This window comes from Eucyclogobius newberryi, unplaced genomic scaffold, assembly GCF_026437365.1.
Source record: "Eucyclogobius newberryi isolate DKJ021-1_F unplaced genomic scaffold, fEucNew1.0.hap1 SCAF_2, whole genome shotgun sequence".
Classification (NCBI taxonomy): domain Eukaryota; kingdom Metazoa; phylum Chordata; class Actinopteri; order Gobiiformes; family Gobiidae; genus Eucyclogobius; species Eucyclogobius newberryi.
In genome coordinates, this window is record NW_027315834.1 from 11,639,904 (window position 1) to 11,659,575 (window position 19,672).

The window sequence follows — 19,672 nt, forward strand, 5'->3', positions numbered from 1 at the left end:
TAGTAGTATACTATATTTTAGGTTTAAAGACATATCATGCTTTTATCTGCTATATAGTTGTAATCTGTGACACCTGTGGGCCATTACATTATATTGTGGACATTTTAACTAAAGCTGCTGACTTCCAGGTTTTAAACTGAGGCACTGATTTCCGCTTGCTCCTTTCCGATACGTCACTGTAAAAGAGCAGCTGTGAATGTGGAGAGCTAAAGATTGCAGTAGTGAAGCAGCAAAAATGGGAGAAAACAACTATACACGATTATAACAATTATGATTAAAACCTCTTAAAAAGCTCTTAAATCTTTTAAACTGGTCACAGAGTATGTTGAAACAGTGAAGCTCTTAAAATGTTTCCTTTAAAAAATACAAATAAATGGAGTGTTTTTGAGAGGAGAAGAAGGGGGTGACTCTTATCCTAACAACTGACACAAGAAGAGTAATAAAAACACAGAGTCAAGGCACATTTCTACAACCCTGCTGTCCGAAACTGCTCTTCTTAAATCTGGACTTGTCCCACGTCTGTTTACACGAGGGATTCTTGGTGACTCAGTCTCTCCGGCGCTGCCCAGAGCCTCAGTCCTCCTTAAAGTACATTTACAGCCCCATACTTCCCCATGGTCTGTTTGCATGACACAGAAACCCCTCAGAGCAGCTGTCATTAGGTTCCACACACACTGCTGCTGCTGCTGCTGCTGCTGCTGCTGATATCAACGCTCATCAAAACAGAGTGTTTTAGGATCGTACCGTCTGAAAACAAGCTCTGCAAATGAATGAACAACACACCAGGATTGTACGGAACCGGGTTGTCAAAAGTACTGGAAATCAGATACTTATCCATACTAGTATCAAAACTAGAGATTAGTAAAATATCGACACTAAAATAAACAATTTAACAAGACTTTCCTGCACAGTTTTACAAAGAACTTTATCATATATATATTTAATAAAGAAGGTACTATAATTGTGTTGAAAATGTCAGTCCATTGTCTAAAACTTTGACCTAAAAGTAGCATTTTTAATTATTATTGCAGTATTAAAATTGGTAATTGGTGTATTCCTGAGTATCAAAATTTTAGTATTGTGACAACACTAGTTTGGAATAATCCACAAATACAGTACCTACTCGATTGGTGTAAAACTATAATTTATATGTAGTTATAAACAGGTATAAATACACCAAATAAGGGTCAAAGTTAAAAAATTGTTAAAACCTGTCACTTTACAACAAATGATTTACTCTGTATTCACTGGTCAAACTGTGTCGATTTAATCATAATTAAACGAGTAAACCAGGAACATAACTATGCCAGTTCAACATTTTAAAAACAAAACATGACTAAAACATTTAACACTTTAGGTGAGACACATGTGCATTAAACTGCTGTATGATCGACAATATTACAATTATTTGCCATAGAAACTAGCTTTAATACAATAATAACTACATATCCTTGTAATTACAGCCAACATATTTTAATTTCCTGTTTCAAAGTTGCGTCATCTTCCACAGAATCCACAGTACTCGGACCTACCTGGAAAATCCCCGGAGTTAACGGCATGTTTAGTGAGCAGTAAATGTGTGTAGTAAACATTGAATGACGACGTAATTCTAGAAAAAACACAGATTTTGACTTTGTGTACGAGTATGAGTAGCCAAAACAGGGTCCGCAACTAAGAGTACAGACTTAAAAGGAATAGTATCCATGCAGAAATACAAACTATAACAATAAATAGGCCTGAGGCACTTTAGATTTTGCTTTAGTAACACTGGGGATAGTTAATCGCTTTCCCCAGATATCGGTATTGGTCGGATATGGAAAATTCTGCCGATATTTGTCTTCAGTGCATCAGATTTGCCTCTTTGAACTGTGTAATGAGAATCAAATGCAAATAGAAGAACAATTGCGCTAAAAAAAAACACAGCTTTACGTTCACGCAATCACGCAGCAGATGAGTTTATAGCAAGGATAAATATATTTAGTTGTTTTCCAAAAAGTGAAAAGCAAATTTGTAAACTTTACTATAACTTAAAACACATTTGTGAGTTTTTTATTGGCCACAACTATAAGCCAAATATTTGATATCAGCAATGGATGAAAGAGAAGTAGTGCTGCCAAATATGTACAAATAAGTCCACATGTTCTCCTGTTTTTCTAATTATGACTTAGTTTTGATGTTTAGAACCTGTGGTAAATATTTATCATAGTTTTACTTCCGTTAAGCTGCAGTTTGTGAAGAAATTAAAAAAAATAAAAATAAAAAGTCTTTAAAATGACAGGAAGTAGAGCTGAGTACTACAACAGAATCTCTCTGTGATGTCATCAATGTGCGATGTGCCATCGAAAACACAGACAATTTACACTTAACTGACACAATTTTCTTTTTTGACAGTTTGAAAGATCATTGAAAAAATAAAGTTGTTATATGGTATTATTGTTTATCAAATCATTTATGCTGTGTAATTTATATGGATTTTGGCTCTTGTTTACAGTCTGGTTGCTAGGTAACAGTTGTGGAATTACCTCTGCTTATGTCATATCTGCTGCTCATGTCCCGTCAGGAAGTATAAAAGTATGAAAGAAAAATAAGCTACTCAGTTATAGTACAGTTACATGTTATTTTTTAACACAGTTTCAATATTAGATCAGTCTTTTATTCAAAACTTGCAAAAAACTTTTATTCAAAACTGGCAAACTGAATGTGTGATGTACACATTTGGGACTTCAGTTGTTCTCACTCACTACTCAAACTTAACTACAAATTTAATTACAAGTACACATTTAAAAATCTACTGATAAAAGCATAATTACCCAAATAACCTATCATTTTGTAAGTGCCTGGATATCAGCATCGGCTAAAAATATATATCAAGTAATTCCCACAGAATCTTATCCATTGTTTCTGTAATTGTTATTTGTTAATTGTCTCTTGTGTTGTGTGTTTATGATGTGAAATGTCATGACGTCCGTGGATACAAGTTTCCCTCCCGGACGATATAACACAAAGCTTTTATCACTTGTAGCTTTACTCACAGTGGGAAAACTAACCAAAGCTTTTACTCGAATATGTGACTGTTATACTACACAAATATACTGTATGGCACAGGTAGAAGTAAAAGTGCTACTTTGAAAAGTGCATGTTTAGTACTACCCATTTCTGTCGACAGATCCTTTATTTAAACAATGCGACCTGTACTTTGTGTGAGCCGCAGTGTGAGAAAAGTGTGAGAAAAAAAGAGAAAAAAGAGAAGAATAAAGAGAAAAAAGGCCTTAGAGGAGAAACCAGGGTCTGGGGATGTAACACTATCCAACAGTAAAAGTGTGGTTTTATCAAAGCCTGAGACTCAAGGTCAAATATCCATTGTTATTTTGTTATATTGAGGTTAATGGTAATAAAGAGAAGTGCTTCTTTTTTTTTTCCTCCCATGTAAATGCGCTCACAAGCCTTTACTGCATTTCTGTCATAACTGCAGAAGTGGTTTATAACAGTCATTTCTGCATTCTGAATTATGGACAACAGTTTCCTCTGCAAAAGAACAATGGGATTTTTAAAGCTTCTTTATGGAAGTTTACAGTTCACACATTGCAATCTAGATAATTTTACTTCCCATATAAGTACGCAGTGTAATAAGTTGTAAAGGACTGTGGTAATTGTCCATACAGTCTACTTTTGGATCAGGTTTGTGATAAGTTATTTCAATTTTAAGGAAATAATTGCTCTTTTCAGTCTCTGCATTGTAATTAATCTTGGTATCGGCTGCGGCTGTGCGTCTGCTACTCATTCAAGTTCATACTCCGTAGCCACAACTGCCCTGGGGAAGACTGACGGAGGCGAGGCTGCCAATCTGCGCCATCTCTAACCGCCACTCACTCTCTGATCACATTCATGCCAGACAGAGGGGGTCAAAGTGTCTTGCCAAAGGACGCATGGACAGACTTTCCCTAATTCCTGCAGCTAAAGCAAACATTAGACACAGAGCTTGTGTGCAGCTGCAGATGTTTCCATAAATGGGAAATCCCTGCTCTTTCCTCAGATGAATGTTCCTCAGACTAAACCCATGAAAAATAACACAAAACGGCACTATTTTTGGCATCTATATTTATTGCACCTATTTTAGTGTTGGCTGGAGACACAGGTTCATAAAAAACACTTAACTATGATTAAAGTTTGCGTCTGACTCCGCCCACTGCAGGTGTGTACCTGACTCCGCCCCCTGCAGGTTTTGTGATGTCACAAGCCTCTTAAAATGCAGTGGTAAAGCATAACCAGAGGAGGCAACACCATGACTTAAAGCCCACAGAGCTTATTTTACCAACACCAATCGCACACAGTCACTGGAGGAAAAACGGTGTGTCTTGCTCATGGACACAACTACATCCATCTGACTAACATGCACGTAACTGGGTAAAAGCTCTACCAATAAACCACTGTCCTTAAAACAAAGAATTATTCATCAATCATTCATCACTCGCCGGCAGCAACTAGATTAAATAAAACAAATTAAGTTGTGTGTGTCTCGCTCAGCCTCCCAGACAAAGGTAATGATTGATCAGAGTTAAAGAGTGTCTCGCTCCACCACGCCCTGAGCTGTGGCAGCCTCCAGACTGAGAAAAGAGTTCAGTTTCCTCTTCACAGACGGCCATCGTTTCCTCCTCCACTGCACCAGGACTACAGCATGTGGGGGACGAAGTTATCTATTTTACTACAAAAGTGCGTGTCAAAAAACAAGAACAAATCATGAGTGGATCCCTGTGACATAGTGTTGTTTTCTTTGCTTTTTTACCGCCCACGCCTCCTATTGGTCAGCCTTTGTGATTCTCTGAGTGGATTCTACCAATCACAGTGAAGAGTGTCAGAAGCGAGACATAGCTTATTAAAGGCTTTATAAACACATATGTGTACAAATTGTGATCAAATTGAACTTGCTATCCAAGAGTTATGATTTTAAATGTTTTATATAACTTTTGAAAAAAAGTATATATAAATGAAACAGAACATAAAACTTAAACAAACCTAGATGATCACCTACCATTAGTACTTGTTTTGAATAATTCTAATAATAATTCTGAATGAATTGCAGAGATATATGAAACTAAACATTCCTTTATTAGTAAATTGCACCTAAGAATTTAAACTGATTGACTTGTCTGATGTTTTTAAAGCAGTTAAATTCTAATATTTAACACAGCAGTGACGGTTTGTGGATGAAGGGAATCTGTAGTTGTTGTTCAAGGCTTTTCCCTGCAGACGTCTGTTACCGCGGTGATGTTTACACAGAGTCATATATCCCATAATGACAGTATGTGGTCCCTGTAATTCCCCAGTGTGTCAAAATTAAATCTGCGCATGCCCAGATGCTTCTGCACGAGCGCAAGAAAGTTTGTCTTCTACTACGGCAACACGCGGGTGGACAAACTACATCCAACACACTACATACACGCTACATATTACTTTATAAATGACTTTTATCTGTAAACATGTTTATTTTAAAGTGCCTCTGACAGGTTGGACAATTTATTGAACTAAAATGCAGTTAGGATAAATACATTCTGAATCAAAGAATAGCTTATATTTTAGGTTTATAATTTCACTTCCTGTTTGTAATTGATTACATCACACTAAGAAATTACTTAGAAAACTCTGGTTATTTGACAAATAAAAACTGACTGGAGCCTATCCCAGTGACTTCGGGCCTTAGGCGGGGTACACCCTGGACAGTGGCCAACTCGTCGCAGGGCCAACACAGAGACATAGACATTACAGATAGTTCACTCTTACATTCATTCACTAGGGCCAATTTAGAGTTACCAATTTTACCTAACACATGCATGTCTTTGGACGGTGGGAGGAAGCCGGAGAACCCGGAGATAACCCACAGTAACACAGGGAGAACATGCAGACTCCACCCAGAGAGATCATGTGATGTTGGTCTAGGAATTGAACCCATGATCTCCTTCTTGGGAGGTAAGAGCGCTAACCGCCTTTGCCACAGATTTTTTCAACAAGGTGAAACAAATACCTATTTGATTGGTGTAAAACTATGATTTATATGTACAACAGGTACAAATGCACCAGATAAAGTCAAAATTTCAAAATCATAGTCATAGTCACTTTAAATTCAATTTGAGTCCAATTTTGGTGAAAACACAACATTTAACTGCTAATAAACCCGGGGGAAACAGATCAGTGCAAAGACACATCAAGCTCAACAAACTCTATGTCCCTTAAATGACTGGCCAACTAAAGCCACAACTGAACAGTGAGAACATTTTAAATAACATTTTTAGCGAAGTCTGGTGTTTTGAATGACAAAAAAATAGTTAAGCTAACGACTAGCATGATCGACAGTTCTGACACGCTGCGTTCTGACTCTGGGCCCCTGAAGGACTCTGGCTCCATCAGCACCGGACAGGAAATTGTGACTAACTCCACTGTTTGGAGTCGATGTGTGTCCATGGCAACGGCAGCAGAGAAACACTAACGTATCAAACTATCCTTATGGGTAAATTATCCTATAACTTTTTCACGTTTAGCTGGTTTTATTGTGTTTTGCTCTCATGCATCTTAACTGCATTTCCAGTTTATGCTCGTTCTATTATCTAAATAATTGAAGTCTTAATAATAATTGTGTAGTTGAATGTGAAGTGTAATAGTTTTAAACAAATGAGTGGATTTTGCAAAACTGGATGGATATTTGTATTTTAATTGTGTTGGTTAACCAGCCAAGGAGCTGCAGATGGAAACTAGCTTTAGCTAAGTAGTGCAAAGCCTCTCTTCTTTAATTAGATTAATGTTTACCAATGGGCTCTGTGAAACAAAACTAATTCAAACTAAACCCAAGCCTAGTTCCTATTCCTGATGCCATCTTTAGACAGCAGTTCCTATGCAATAAAGCAGATATAAACCATATATCGGGCGTGTCCAAACTTTTTTCACCAAGGGCCACATACTAAATTATAGACAGAGCAAAATAAGGGCCTGTCGAGGGCCACAGACTGTTGTCGATATTGTAAAAAGTGCATTTTGAAAAGGGTTGGACGTTTATTTGTGGCTTGAGAAACCAGAAATGTTTGATACTTGTTTTATCAAAAGTACATTTCTGAAACTTGCAGAGGGAAACACTTTATGAGGTCATTTGGGCCACTTCACCTGGAAGAATGAAGGCTACATTTGGCTCCCAGACACTACAGCACTAAACAATTGTGTGAATAAGTCTGTGTAATGCCTCATTCGTCCTCATTTTTCTACAGTTGTGTGAACAGTTGTGATGATATTCTTTCCAGACTTTACTTCTGGCAACTTATTCCATTATCATCTCTCCTACTACCGCAGTTGTGACCTGCTCTCTTTCCAAACATCCCCAATGCAAACTGCAGTATTGTGTGCGAATGAAAAAGGGGAAAATTGATTAAATGTAGACAACATGACTCAAAAATCCGCTATTTAATGGACACACCGTGGGCAGTGCGTTTTTTCCCAACTTTGTCCACATAAGGCAGTAGCTTTTGCACAACACGACCACTTCATATTCAGATCAGATGACATTTTAATCCATTAGTTAAGATAAAAGCAGTTTCACCAAACTGTAATTGTAAAACAAAGCTGCTGCTGCCTGATTTTACGCACAGCCAACACTTTCTCAATCCGTGCTAAGCTAACGCAGATCATAACCATGGCTGGATCTACTAAAGGAGAGGACGAGTGTGATCTCTTACCTGAAATAAATGCGGCTCTGATCGTTGTTTCGGGTCGGTTCTGGTTCGCGGTGGAGACGCTGAGCGGAGCGGCGCAGAGAAGAGGCGCAGTTTAAAGCCCAGCAGAAGACCAAGACACTCCCCGTTATACGACCCTCCCCCCCGGACCCAACCCCTGCACAGAGCCCAGTGGAGCCGCTATGCGCACGCAGTAGATCCATGCCGCACCACACGGGCACAACAGCGGCTGTGCGCGGCTGCAGACCCGGGGGCGGCGCGCAGGGGAGCCGCGCTGAGGTCATGGAGCTATAATAGATCCCAGGCTGAGATGTTCTTCTTTCTGTAGTTCTCCTCTGTGCTTCCTTGATGAGCATTTAGTAGATTTAGGCTGTATCTGAAATGCACTGTTGAGTTTTGTACAATGTGCAGGCCTGTATAATTCGGGGCGAGGCGGGTTTGGCGTCCCAAAGCTCTGCGTTCAACCAAAATAACTGTTACCGAAACAACTTACCCTAATTGTGAAAGAATATATTGTCAAAAATAAGTATTTGCTAGAAAAATACAAAAGTTGGACCACTGTGCTCCACTTTTATGCAGAGTGAAGAATCCAAATAGCAACAGCTCTAATAAAAAGTAAACGGAGCAGTAGATTTCCATTCATAATGTGTTGTCAGATTATTAAATTCAGATCTTAATATGCTTTAATTCCTCTCTTTTCTCTGATGCCACTCCCTTATTTTCTACTTTTACTCCTTGATTTATGTTCTGCCTGATCCAGCTCGTTCTTTCTGGGTTTACTGTGTTTTTCGAATCTTGTGTATGTGTGTGTTTTTTGTTGTTGTTGTTCTATGTTCTAATAAAAATAAAATAGCAAGCAAAGAGTCTAAAATGCACTTTCATAGATTTGCGTTGCATTTTGGGAGTGCAGGCTCCGGGCTGCAGAGGCGCACACCAGGACCATGACTGGGGCCCGGCTGTGCTGCGCTCTAGTGGCACATGTGGAGCATGGCAGCGTCGTGGGCCCCGTCTGGGATCTACGAGGGCGTGTTAGGGCCACTAGCACTGCAACGCGCAAATCTGACCGAAAAAAGTAACAATTTTGCTGAAAAAAACAATTACATTTGATAGAAAATGTCAGATTTGTTGGGTAATGTGGGTTGGAGGAAGTTTTTGAATTTGTACTTAGGAGGAATAATGACGGACCACGTTAAGCTGCTAGACATAATATTAAAAGAAAGCTTACTCTTATTTCCAGTCAAATCAAACATTCTGGGATGAATCAGGCTCAGTTTGTTCTTAAAGACAACAAATGAAAACCCTAAATAAAATAAAAAAACAGACTTTTTTTTTTACTTTTACCTCAAAATTCACATTGGTGTCAGTTTGAAAGATGAATTGTTCAAAATCAACTTTGGTCTGAAATTGTGGGTGATTTTTGTCAGGCGTTTTGGGAAAAATAGGCCCTTGTAGTTTTATGGCTGCAAATTTGTGCTATTCTTTGGACTTTAATGAGAAGTTTGACAGCTGGCGATGCTGTGGAAGATCTACACTCGGACCTGAACTGGACTCATTCTTAAGTCGAAAGTCCGCAGCTCACTGTTGAGGAAACTGTGGACATCTGACTGTAAATGCACAGTCTTATCAGTCTAGACCAGTGTTTGTTTGTGTGCTGTGACAATGTGAGCCCAATATGACAAACTGATGAGGATCTTATTTATTTAGGTTTATTTGATAGGGACAACATTTTAGCCGGGGCTGATTCTCAATGTCTGCCCCTTGTTGGGCTTTTACATAAAATACAGTCACAAACAACATAACAATGTAATACAACAGACAATACACATCATAAATGAAAAAAACAGGTCGAAAATGGTTAGACATCTGACTTTCAAATAAAACAGATCTTCTCTGGCCTCTGACAGCACTGTGCTGTAGGATCCGGAATTATTTTTTGGAAAGAACCAAATATATGAAAAAATACGTAAATTTGTGGGTTTTTGGCAAGCAAGTTACCAAGCTTTCATCTATTGTGGCCCTAATAGGCCTTCGTAGTGATCAATTTTAGTGATCAATTTTATTTAGACTAGTTCTGCAGAAATCTGCACTGTTTCCATGAATCATCTGTTATTTATTTCTATGTTTAGACAAATATAGTGTGGCGTGTTTACAGCATGCATTTCATGTATGTTCATTAACATTAACTGTCCTGACCAAAATATATAAACAAATGGTTGTTTTAATGCAAAGATTTGACCCAGATGTTCCCATAAATAGCTAATCCACTTGGAGCTCTTATGGGTTTGTGGCCAACACCTATCCAGAGCAGCCAATGGCTCTGATACTTTTTTTAATTATCATTTTACTGAAATACAATGTAATATATGATTTTAAATTTGACCGTACTTAGACTGTAGACTGTATGCTGTTCACTGTGCACTGCTCTGCATAAGTATGATAAGAAATATCATACTTCCACAACCCTGTTTTACTACTAACTTTTAGCCAACACTTATATGTCAATGTCAGTGTTGAGGTTTATTTATAAAGCACACTCACAACTATAAAAGCCTAAAGTGCTGTACAGGAAAGTGCAATAATACATAGATACAAACAATTTAAAATATACATGAAGTTGACACACAATAATGACTTAGCTCAGTTTGTGTTTAAAAGGCCAGAGAGAAACTGCTCTAGAGTCTTAGCAGTTCTAACATGCAGAGGCTGTTCCAGAGCTGGGGCCCCGCCACAGAGAACGCTCGGGCTCCTCTGCTTTTCAGCTTTGACCTGGGATAAATATCAGTCCATCTCTAAATTACCTCTATTTGCCTGTTAATCCTGTTTATGTTGACAACAGTCAAGTTTAGGCTACATTCTTCTCACTATTTACCACTGACATTAACTAACATTAAGAAAATACTACACTGCTGTCGAAAGGTTCACGTTTTCACAATAAGATAAGTAGTATAAAAATATGAACAGTACAGGCCATTGGGGAAATACTTGTTTAATCCACAGTACAGTTATTCAAAGTAACAGCTGTGTTCTCATGCTCTCTTCACTGGTTTGTGCGCAGCGTGACCTGAAAGTGTGACCCGCGGAATGTGAGAATAATGAGCATTAGACTGGACAAGACAGAACGCACACTCACAACAAAATCAATGACAGCGGAAAGTCCTTGTTCCTCACCAAACGCTCACTTACAATTGCTATGAACTGTCTCCAAGTCTTGAAGAGAAAGAACAGGAACATGCATGTCTTATTTCTCTGGTTTTATTATTTTCATTAACTATAATACATGCAAGATACAGTTTACTCTTCTATATAGCCATGTTTTTATCGTTATGTTGCCCTCTAATGGAAAGTTGATGGAAGAACAAATGAGATCTCTGTTAATAAACTGAAAAATAATACATATAATGGAATAATATTGACACATTAGCCATCTTTTCCCCATTGACTATAATATATATTTACAATAAGCCCATAGCTATATATGTCCTGATTTAGTCCTGGTTTTAAGTTCTTACATCCACTTGATCTACGTCACATTTCTGGCACATATACAATCTCAATTACTCCGATGTTGAGTGCAAGTTCTGCTGAATTTGACATGAAACGGGACAAATACGAGACTGTCCAGAGCTTGCCTTGTTTGTGAGCCTTTGTGAGCCTTGTGAGCCGCTCCAGCTCACAGGAAGTCCAATGACCTTTACCATCCCTCGTTTCCTCAGACACTCCATGGGATTAATGCTCACGCCCAGCTGTGGATGAGGCGTGTGTTATACAGAAGCATGGCAGTGTCTACAGGCTTTAGAGGCAAATCAATTATAGAGTTTCAGCCTATTTGCATCAAGTGTGTTTTGCTGATTAGACCGTGTAAGACTAAACATGGACCGGCCTCCTGCTGGTGCCAGAGTCAGGACTAAACATGGGGAATCTATGTTTCAGTTTTATGCAGCTAAAATCCCTCTGTCTTCCTGAAGCTGTGAGACAGGCTTCTACTCTGAAAATGTTCAAATCTAAGCTAAAACTGTTCTTTTCAGCTGTGCTTTTGACTGAAAGGATTGTATCCGCACTATTCTGTTTTAAAGTAAATTTTATACTGATTATTGATGGTTTGAATTGTTTGCATTGTGGTTTTAATGCGTTTGTCTCATTCTGTAAGCACGTTGATTTACATTGTGTACAAATTGTGTTCTACAAATAAACTTTCATTGGTCTACTGACTGGCTAAAGAATGGGATTTGCAAGGTTACTCTGTCGGTCGGTAGGTGAGGCTCACACAAGCAGAACCAAAACTTGAGTGTATAGTTAAAACCTTGAGACCCAACAGTCTGTTATTAGGGTATTAATGGCCTATTATTATTATGTTGTTCTTGTTGTTTTATTTGTTGTTACAGTATAAAGTATGAGTTATATTTTTCCGGGTTGGCACAAATATTGAATGTCAATCAGGGACTGCAGATGGATTTGAGCATTTTAGCTACAATCTGGTGCGGAACATCTTTGTTTTCTACTAGCTTAATGTCTCTGTACATTGTCCATTCAAATAAAGACTAAACTCAACTAAAACATGAGTATTTTAGGTCATATTTGATGACACTGGGACTGAGGTCCTATTTTTGGAGCACAGAGCCCTCCATCCCTCTGATGCTATTTTCATCCTGTCTCCTGTCGGGCACGCGCATAGCCGTGCATCTGCCCAGCTGCGCGCGCGCCTCGACCTGAGGTGCGCGCGAGCAGCCCGAGGGCGGGGAAGAACAAGTGGCTTGTGGGATGCGAACTGTCCAAGTCGCCGGCGGCGGCAACAGCAGCAGCACACGGAGCCACACCGAGGACACAGCCCTCATCAGCGGGGACACACGCACAGCAGCGGGGGCAGAAGACGAGCGGCGCCGCGGTGCTTTCCACCTCCGAGCGCGGGCTTTGTGCGCAGGCGGCCGTCATATTATTGGAGAATCTGCGGAAGGGAGGCAGCGGCAGGAAGAAGCGAGGAAAAGTTGAGATCCCACCGACAAACGCGTGGGAGCGGGGACGCGGATCGTGACTGAGGCGAGCCCCACTGTCTGTCTCGTCATGGCAGGTAAATCCACGGACGGCATCACGCATTTTCAGGGCCGAACATTGCGCAGGATTTACGGCTCTGTTTTGAATCGTGCGGCCGTGAGCGGAGCTAACGTTAGCATAGCACACTACAGTTAGCCTTGCTAGCGTTAGCCGAGTGTCATCGCCCATTGGCCTGTGCATGGGTGTAGTGCCTTTCCGAGCACACAAGTACAATCACCTCCACTACAGGCGAAATGACGCGAGTGTGCGCCTTTTTAAGCGTTTACCGCACAGCGCAAACACCGAGGATCACATGCACCTGGCGTTATTTATGACCGTGTGTGCTAGGCTTGTCAAAAGTATCAGAAATGAGATCTTCGCCTTACTCGGTACTAAAACTAGTATCGAAACTGCTCATTTGCACGAGTATCGATACCTGGGGGACATCGTATAAAGGACACAATTGCACCTTTCCTGTAACTGTTTAGAATGACCTCGAGCTGTATCAGAACTGTCAATAAATAATGGCACTTTTTCATTTTAATTGTGATGTCAAGAATCGAGTCTATTCCCTAGTATCGAATCGTATTTGACATTTCTGTACTCACTAATAATGATCAGATTTGCAGTCGCACATCTATGGGGCTCAGAATTAATGATGCAAGAACAAATGAGAGATTTGGACCATAGTGAGTAACCATATGGAATTAAATGTATATTATGAATAGGAAAAAATCCTCAAAATGATTTATAGATCAGGGCGCTGAAACCAATGAATAGCATAAAATGAATGAACAAATGCACCATGATCTGTGAGGAGACATAAACGAGTTTGTGTTTGAAACATTATTTACATTACTTGATTTATTGTACATGACTGCCCCTTTGTAGAAACCATCCTGTTCGGGCTGCAGAGATCACCGCAACACTGGCTAATGCTAGCGGCGAATAGCAAACGCCTGCTGCTGTTTCACTCCTGCTACATTTAACCGTCTCCTGTTGAAAATTGTAGCTCGCACAACCTCGGTTTGCCCACATTTCCCCACACTGCAGACGTTGATCAAACTGTTTTATTTCATTGATAATTCCTCTTTGGTGCAAATGGTTAGTTTCACAACAAAACATTTCTCCAGCGTGCCATGACAAGAAGCAGCGGCTAGCGTTAGCTCAACTTTACTCATAGCTCTCAGGAGCTGGATGTAGATATTCAAAACAATAATAGTGTATTGTCTAAAATTAAAATAAATGCAAAAAAAAATCTGCAAAAACAGACACAAAAAATTGTCTAGTGTAATCTCCCAAACAAGGGTTTTAAGTGATATTTCTGCACTCATGATTTGTGCCATTCTTGAACCACAACCAAGACATTTCCAGGCACATTTTAGCACGTTCCTGATGCAGTGTTAAAATATAATGAATATAATTATCGAGCTATTAATTTTTGTCAATTTCACCCACTTTTCCTTTGCAGGCTTGTTAGTTAATTTGTCCATAACCGCACATAACTAGATCAAATGTTGAATTAAGTGAAATTAAGAGTGGCTGTTGATACTTTCCCTCATTCATTAGCTTAAGTAAACCAACTGAAGTTCCAGGTCAGCAAAAGTACTGCATCGGTCTTTTGTTTGTGTAAATGTGTTCACTTATACTGTCGGTGCTTTGTGAACAACAGTTGAACCCTAAAGTTTAGTATGTTCACAGCCTCAGTGTCGCTTATAACGCAGACGATCCTGATAAGTTACCGTTAGACTTTGTCGCACCTGTAGGTACAGAGTTATTCTCTGCATTTGACCCATCCTTCAATGCAGCTGGGTTAAACCTATCTATTGAGCCTAGATGAAAGTTACCCAGACACGGGAAGAAACGCGCAAACGCTACAAAGAAGCGCCCGGGCGGAGGGAGTCGACCCTGGAACGTTCTTACTATAAAGCGAGAGTGCCAGTCGCAACCTCTAGTGTATCTAGGGTTTAATGTGATATTTATGTCTTTTTGTGGTTAATTTGATCCTTTCATTCAAGTTTTGTGCCAAAACTTGAACCTCGACCAAGACGTTTACTGACACATTTTTAGCACGTTCCTGATGCTTTGTTTAGAAAATCGTCTGACTATTCTTATAGAGTGGTTAGTTTTTGTCAATATCTACTGCAAATGTGGGATTGTACAGTTGTTAAGGTGTTTCTAATGAGACTGTTGCTGGTTTGTCCCTGAACAAATGCAAATGTTTGCTGCTTGATTTACATGAATACAGTGTAGCAAAGCCATCATAACTTATAAATTGTATTCCTTAAGCGTACTGCATTGTGTGGTAACGGGTTAGTTTTTTTTTTCAAATCCATAATCTTTATTGCTTGATTGCAAAAATGAAGCAACGAGTCGCTGAAAAGCCTGATGCGTCTTTCAGAAATGTGATTCATAAAACTGTGCCGGATGACTCACTATTGTCCTTGGCGTTTCTGCAGCGGTGCCACTCAGTGCTGGTCACTTTATCCTCTGTGTGTGATTTGATGTTGGAACGTAGAGTCTCCATTTCTTTTCCCCTCTTGTTTTGCAATGTTTTACAAAGTGTGATTCCATTTTTGTCTTCTTCAAAACCAATATAAATTGCTTTCAAATTGTATTCATTGATCACCAATAAGACAAGTTGAATCATTGCCATCTAACCTCTGAAAGAAAGGATTGACTTTTGAGGTTTTGATTTAAAGCTTTACTGAACACATTTGTATTATCAATCAACATTATTGTTAAAAACATTCTTTGATTAGGTGTTTGAATATGGATCTAAAGCTATATAATTTTGATTAACCTTTTCATTTAATCAGGTAAGAGCCCACTGAGATCGAGACCTCTTTTTCAGGGATGATCTGGGGCAAAGGAAGAATATTTCTATCGTAATTGTAGAAATGTTTACACATTTAAGAGACAAAATCTACATTGGAAACTATATTTTTAACAGTCCACATGTGTTACCTAAGCTGGGACGATACGCTTTTTGCACAAAATGTAGATGATTCATAGAGCCCGATACAAAATGTAATGCGACTTCAATAGGGGGGTTAATTATATTTTGTCATTCGTTATAATGAATTAAAAAGAAAATGAGTCAATATGTATTGCAATGCAGTTCACAAAGTATTATGGTTGAATATTTTTTAGGAACTGCACACAATCAATTAAATAAAATGCAAGAGAAGTTTTGAAAAGGTCTAAATTTACTGTAAATCAGTCTGGCGTTTGTAAAAGTGTAAATGTGTTGTAATGTAAGCTTTCGTCACTTATTTAATCAAACGCTTTGATTTACAGATTTGTACATGTAACATTAAAAAGTCAGTTTTGTAGTATTGAATCATGTCATCAAGTCATTTGTTATACTTTCCTCTCCTGCAGAATTTACGTCTCTAACTGTGAAAACTATGAAGCTCTGCAGCATTATAAAGATGTTATTAAAATATACATAGTATACATTCCTTTTCTGTGCTTGTTTCCATTTCAAATCCTCATGTTTTGGGCCTAAATAAACATGCCATATTTCTGATTCTGTGGCGAAGGACCTGTTGTGTTCAGGAGGCAGCATGCTCGCTCTTGTCTCAGTTCATTTAAGATGGAACGATGCGACGCACTGATAACGATGGAAGACGTGCTATTATCCATAAGTTGCATAGTTGCCGTTTAGGGATGCCAAGCTTATCAGGTTAATCAATAATCATGATTATTCAGGTCACAATATAATCATAAGAACCAGGAAATGATAATCTGGACAATTTTCCTTTCTTTTTTTTTATTTATAAAACACAGAAAAAGAACAAGACCAGAGTGAAAATAATTAAACCAAAACAAGCAGACATAATCCAAAAAGAGAAATTAAGACCCACAGAACCCAAAGAAAACGTCCATAGTCTATTTCAGATTCCAAAGTTTTCTCTCACTATAATCGTGACACTAACATTTGATATCGTGACTATTGCTGTTGCATCTCTGTCTTGTGCTGCTCGTGCTGCTGTTTGGAGGCGTGAACATGTGCGTTGTGTTGGTCTTGTGCAGGACCTGGAGGCGACATGCAGTGGTGCTTCTCTCAGGTGAAAGGAGCCATCGATGATGACGTCGCTGAAGGTAAGAGTTATATTTTTCAACTCGTGTAAGATGGCCATTTGAAGGATTGCAGTTAAAGTCTGTTTTTTGTACAGTTTAAGGTTACTGCACAGCCCTTTAGTCATACTATACTGCACTATAGTTATAACCAGTTCTAATTAACTAAATAAACATAATAATAAAATAAGTATCATTTTCAGTTTGGGTGAAGAAAACATACAAATATTATGACTGTATATTGATATTGTATTTCAGGGTTTTCTAAATGAAATGCAACGATGACTGCAACGATTAACTAGGCGACTAAGAAAATAATAATCTTAATTGTATTTTGATATCTGTACTACACAGACTGTAAAACACAAACAGAGCCTTTTATGACAATAACATTATAAAATCTATGTCATACAATAACAAACAATTAATGTTTTTTTTTTTTTTTCAGTCACAATATTTAAACTTTGATTTGGTTGATAATGTATTTAAAATGTATGTGCAATAGAAATAATCGCTCTTTGCAGCTTTAGAACTCAACCTAATGGTCTTAAAATTAAAGTGCACAATGGCTAATATGGTAATAACATAAGACGTATGTAATGTCACGGCCTCTCAGTCGCGTCAGGACACATGTTGAAGGGTTTCGTCGAGTAATGCTGTAATTTTGAAGGGTTACAATACAAACTAGAGCTGCAACAACTGATCAAATTTTTAAAAAAAGAATCGTATTTTGATAATCGTAATAGTTATCTGGGCTAAAGAGATTAAAAAATGCACACGAAAATACATGTTTATTACAAAGACGTTGTTAAAAAGAACAAACTAGTTCTGATTTTCCTCAATAATACACTTGATTTGTAGATATTCTCTGTCTAAAAGCCTTATTTACACCTTTATTTGGTCGATAAAGTGTTTAAAAAGTCAAAATTTGTATACTAGTAGAATACTAAAATAATCCCGGGCTTGTTTATGTTCATCCATAATCGTGATTATTCACGTCATAAAAAATAAAACAAAATTAAAAATTCTAGTCATTTGAAGTTTCTAACTAAATACGTAGGTCGTTTTTAGCCCTATTAAAAGAAATGTTATGATTTTAGAAGCAAAACTAGGCCTTTCCTCAAAGAAGTAGTAAGCCTAAAGTAAAGTGTTTTTTTTTTTATCTTAACGTTGATGTCAAATTGATCATTGATAAAGTTTGATTTCATAAAGCAGGTCACATATTGAGTAGCGGTGTTGTGAATTGTTAAATCACAACGTTTATTCTCACAATAACATTTTGATTACTCATTTGGAAGTGATGTTTTGCTACAGAAAAATATCACAATTGAGGATATTGAGACGACTTAATGTCACTGACGCTGTAACCCTGAAGACAAATAATCCAGTAAAACATTTTTAGCAATATAGCAACAAATAAACATTTTAGTCATAGAAGTGACTTTCTCAACTCTCTACGGCTCAAATCTTATTGTAAAACATTAAATTCACCCCTAAAACCCGACTAGTGCTTAGGGATGTCCACATTATTAGGTTAAGTGATTATTCAGAGGACAATTTAATCGTAAGAACCCAAAAAATTTAATTGACTAATTTTGAAGCAAAATTAAGTCGTTTTAATTTCAAAAACTAAACTTGAATGAAAATGACTTTTTTCTAGTTTTGTCATATTTAACTTAATTTTGGTCCCCTTTGTAAAGCCTAACGTAGACTTGAACAGTAACATATTAGACAAAGGGAATGATTTCACTCTTGTTTAGTCACAATAAATCGCAAATTATTTTTAAATTGTGACTTTTTTTCTCTCACAAGAATTGTTACACAAAAGTTGATATCGTGACATCCCCAAAATCCGAATGACAAATGTACAGATCCAACAAAAAGCAGCTTTCACTATCGAAATGATGAGAAAAGGTCTGTAGAAACTCTTCTCTCTTCCGTCACAGGAGCTTTTTGTGGAATTGTTGTGTTTACACTGTTCTCTGCTCCAAACAGTCGCTGACGTGAGAAGAGCGAGCGGTGTTACGTTACAACCAGCTTTTATCTGCAGGGCTTTTCTCGTGTCCCGCGTCACCGCCACGCTCTGTGTTTTTACTAAACATGTTGTGGTCTAAAGCCTAAGTCAGCTGCGTAAAAGTCTAAAATATGCTGACTTATTAGAGCGAAACACAGGAATACTGCAGAGTGTGGGTTTTCTGACTTTTCTTTAAATTAAATATGTTCTGATTTGATGCGCTCAAGAAATACTGAGGGATTTTTCTTGTTGTTTGTTTGTTCAAGTCTGTTTATTTTGTATTAATGGAAAGAAATAGTGTTGTGCAAGGAGAAATGCAGAAAGACGTGTATGAGTAAAAAAAATAGTAAATACAGTGAAAACATTGTGATTTCACCATGATTTCATTTAGTGTTTCAGACCCTTTTAATAATCCATTTAAATGAAAAAAAAAAAACATTTCCAAGAATTAAAAGTCGAAGGGAAAACAGATTATTGGCTTGATGAAAGATGACTGCACTCAAAAGACTACAAGTTCATGCAAAAACGTTATTTTATTTCATACACAAGTACAAGTAAACGGTGTATTTATATGTTGGAGAAATATGAATTGGACTAAACTCCATAATCCATTCCAAAATCACTTTGTAACTTCTCCTTTTCGTTATTATCCAACAGAAATCCCTTTTTAATCCAAATAAAATAACACAGCGACTACTTTCAAAGTTTGCCACTGTCGACCGATTAATCGACTAAACAACTAAAGCGCTACAGCCCTGCAGTGATCATGGAAAAATGTGTGTCAAAAGTGTGTTTATTATCTGTTAAAAGGCTGATTAAACTCCTACTTAATGTT

At 38.0% G+C, this 19,672-nt stretch overlaps 2 protein-coding genes across 2 annotated transcripts in view; one reads left to right on the top strand and one right to left on the bottom strand.

Annotated features, from left to right (window-relative positions):
* gsna (gelsolin a) overlaps positions 1-7,787 on the bottom strand; it is a 37,420-nt gene extending 29,633 nt beyond the window's left edge. The window contains exon 1 of the mRNA XM_072453482.1: positions 7,716-7,787. The gene's annotated coding sequence lies outside the window, so the exon portion shown is untranslated. The remainder of the gene's footprint in view (positions 1-7,715) is intronic.
* Positions 7,788-12,431: 4,644 nt separating this feature from the next.
* The window catches only part of ppp2r2ab (protein phosphatase 2, regulatory subunit B, alpha b), a 32,728-nt gene continuing 25,487 nt past the window's right edge, over positions 12,432-19,672 (top strand). The window contains exons 1-2 of the mRNA XM_072453570.1: positions 12,432-12,777; positions 16,779-16,847. Of these exons, the coding sequence (XP_072309671.1) occupies positions 12,771-12,777; positions 16,779-16,847 (76 nt within the window). The 5' untranslated portion in view covers positions 12,432-12,770. The remainder of the gene's footprint in view (positions 12,778-16,778; positions 16,848-19,672) is intronic.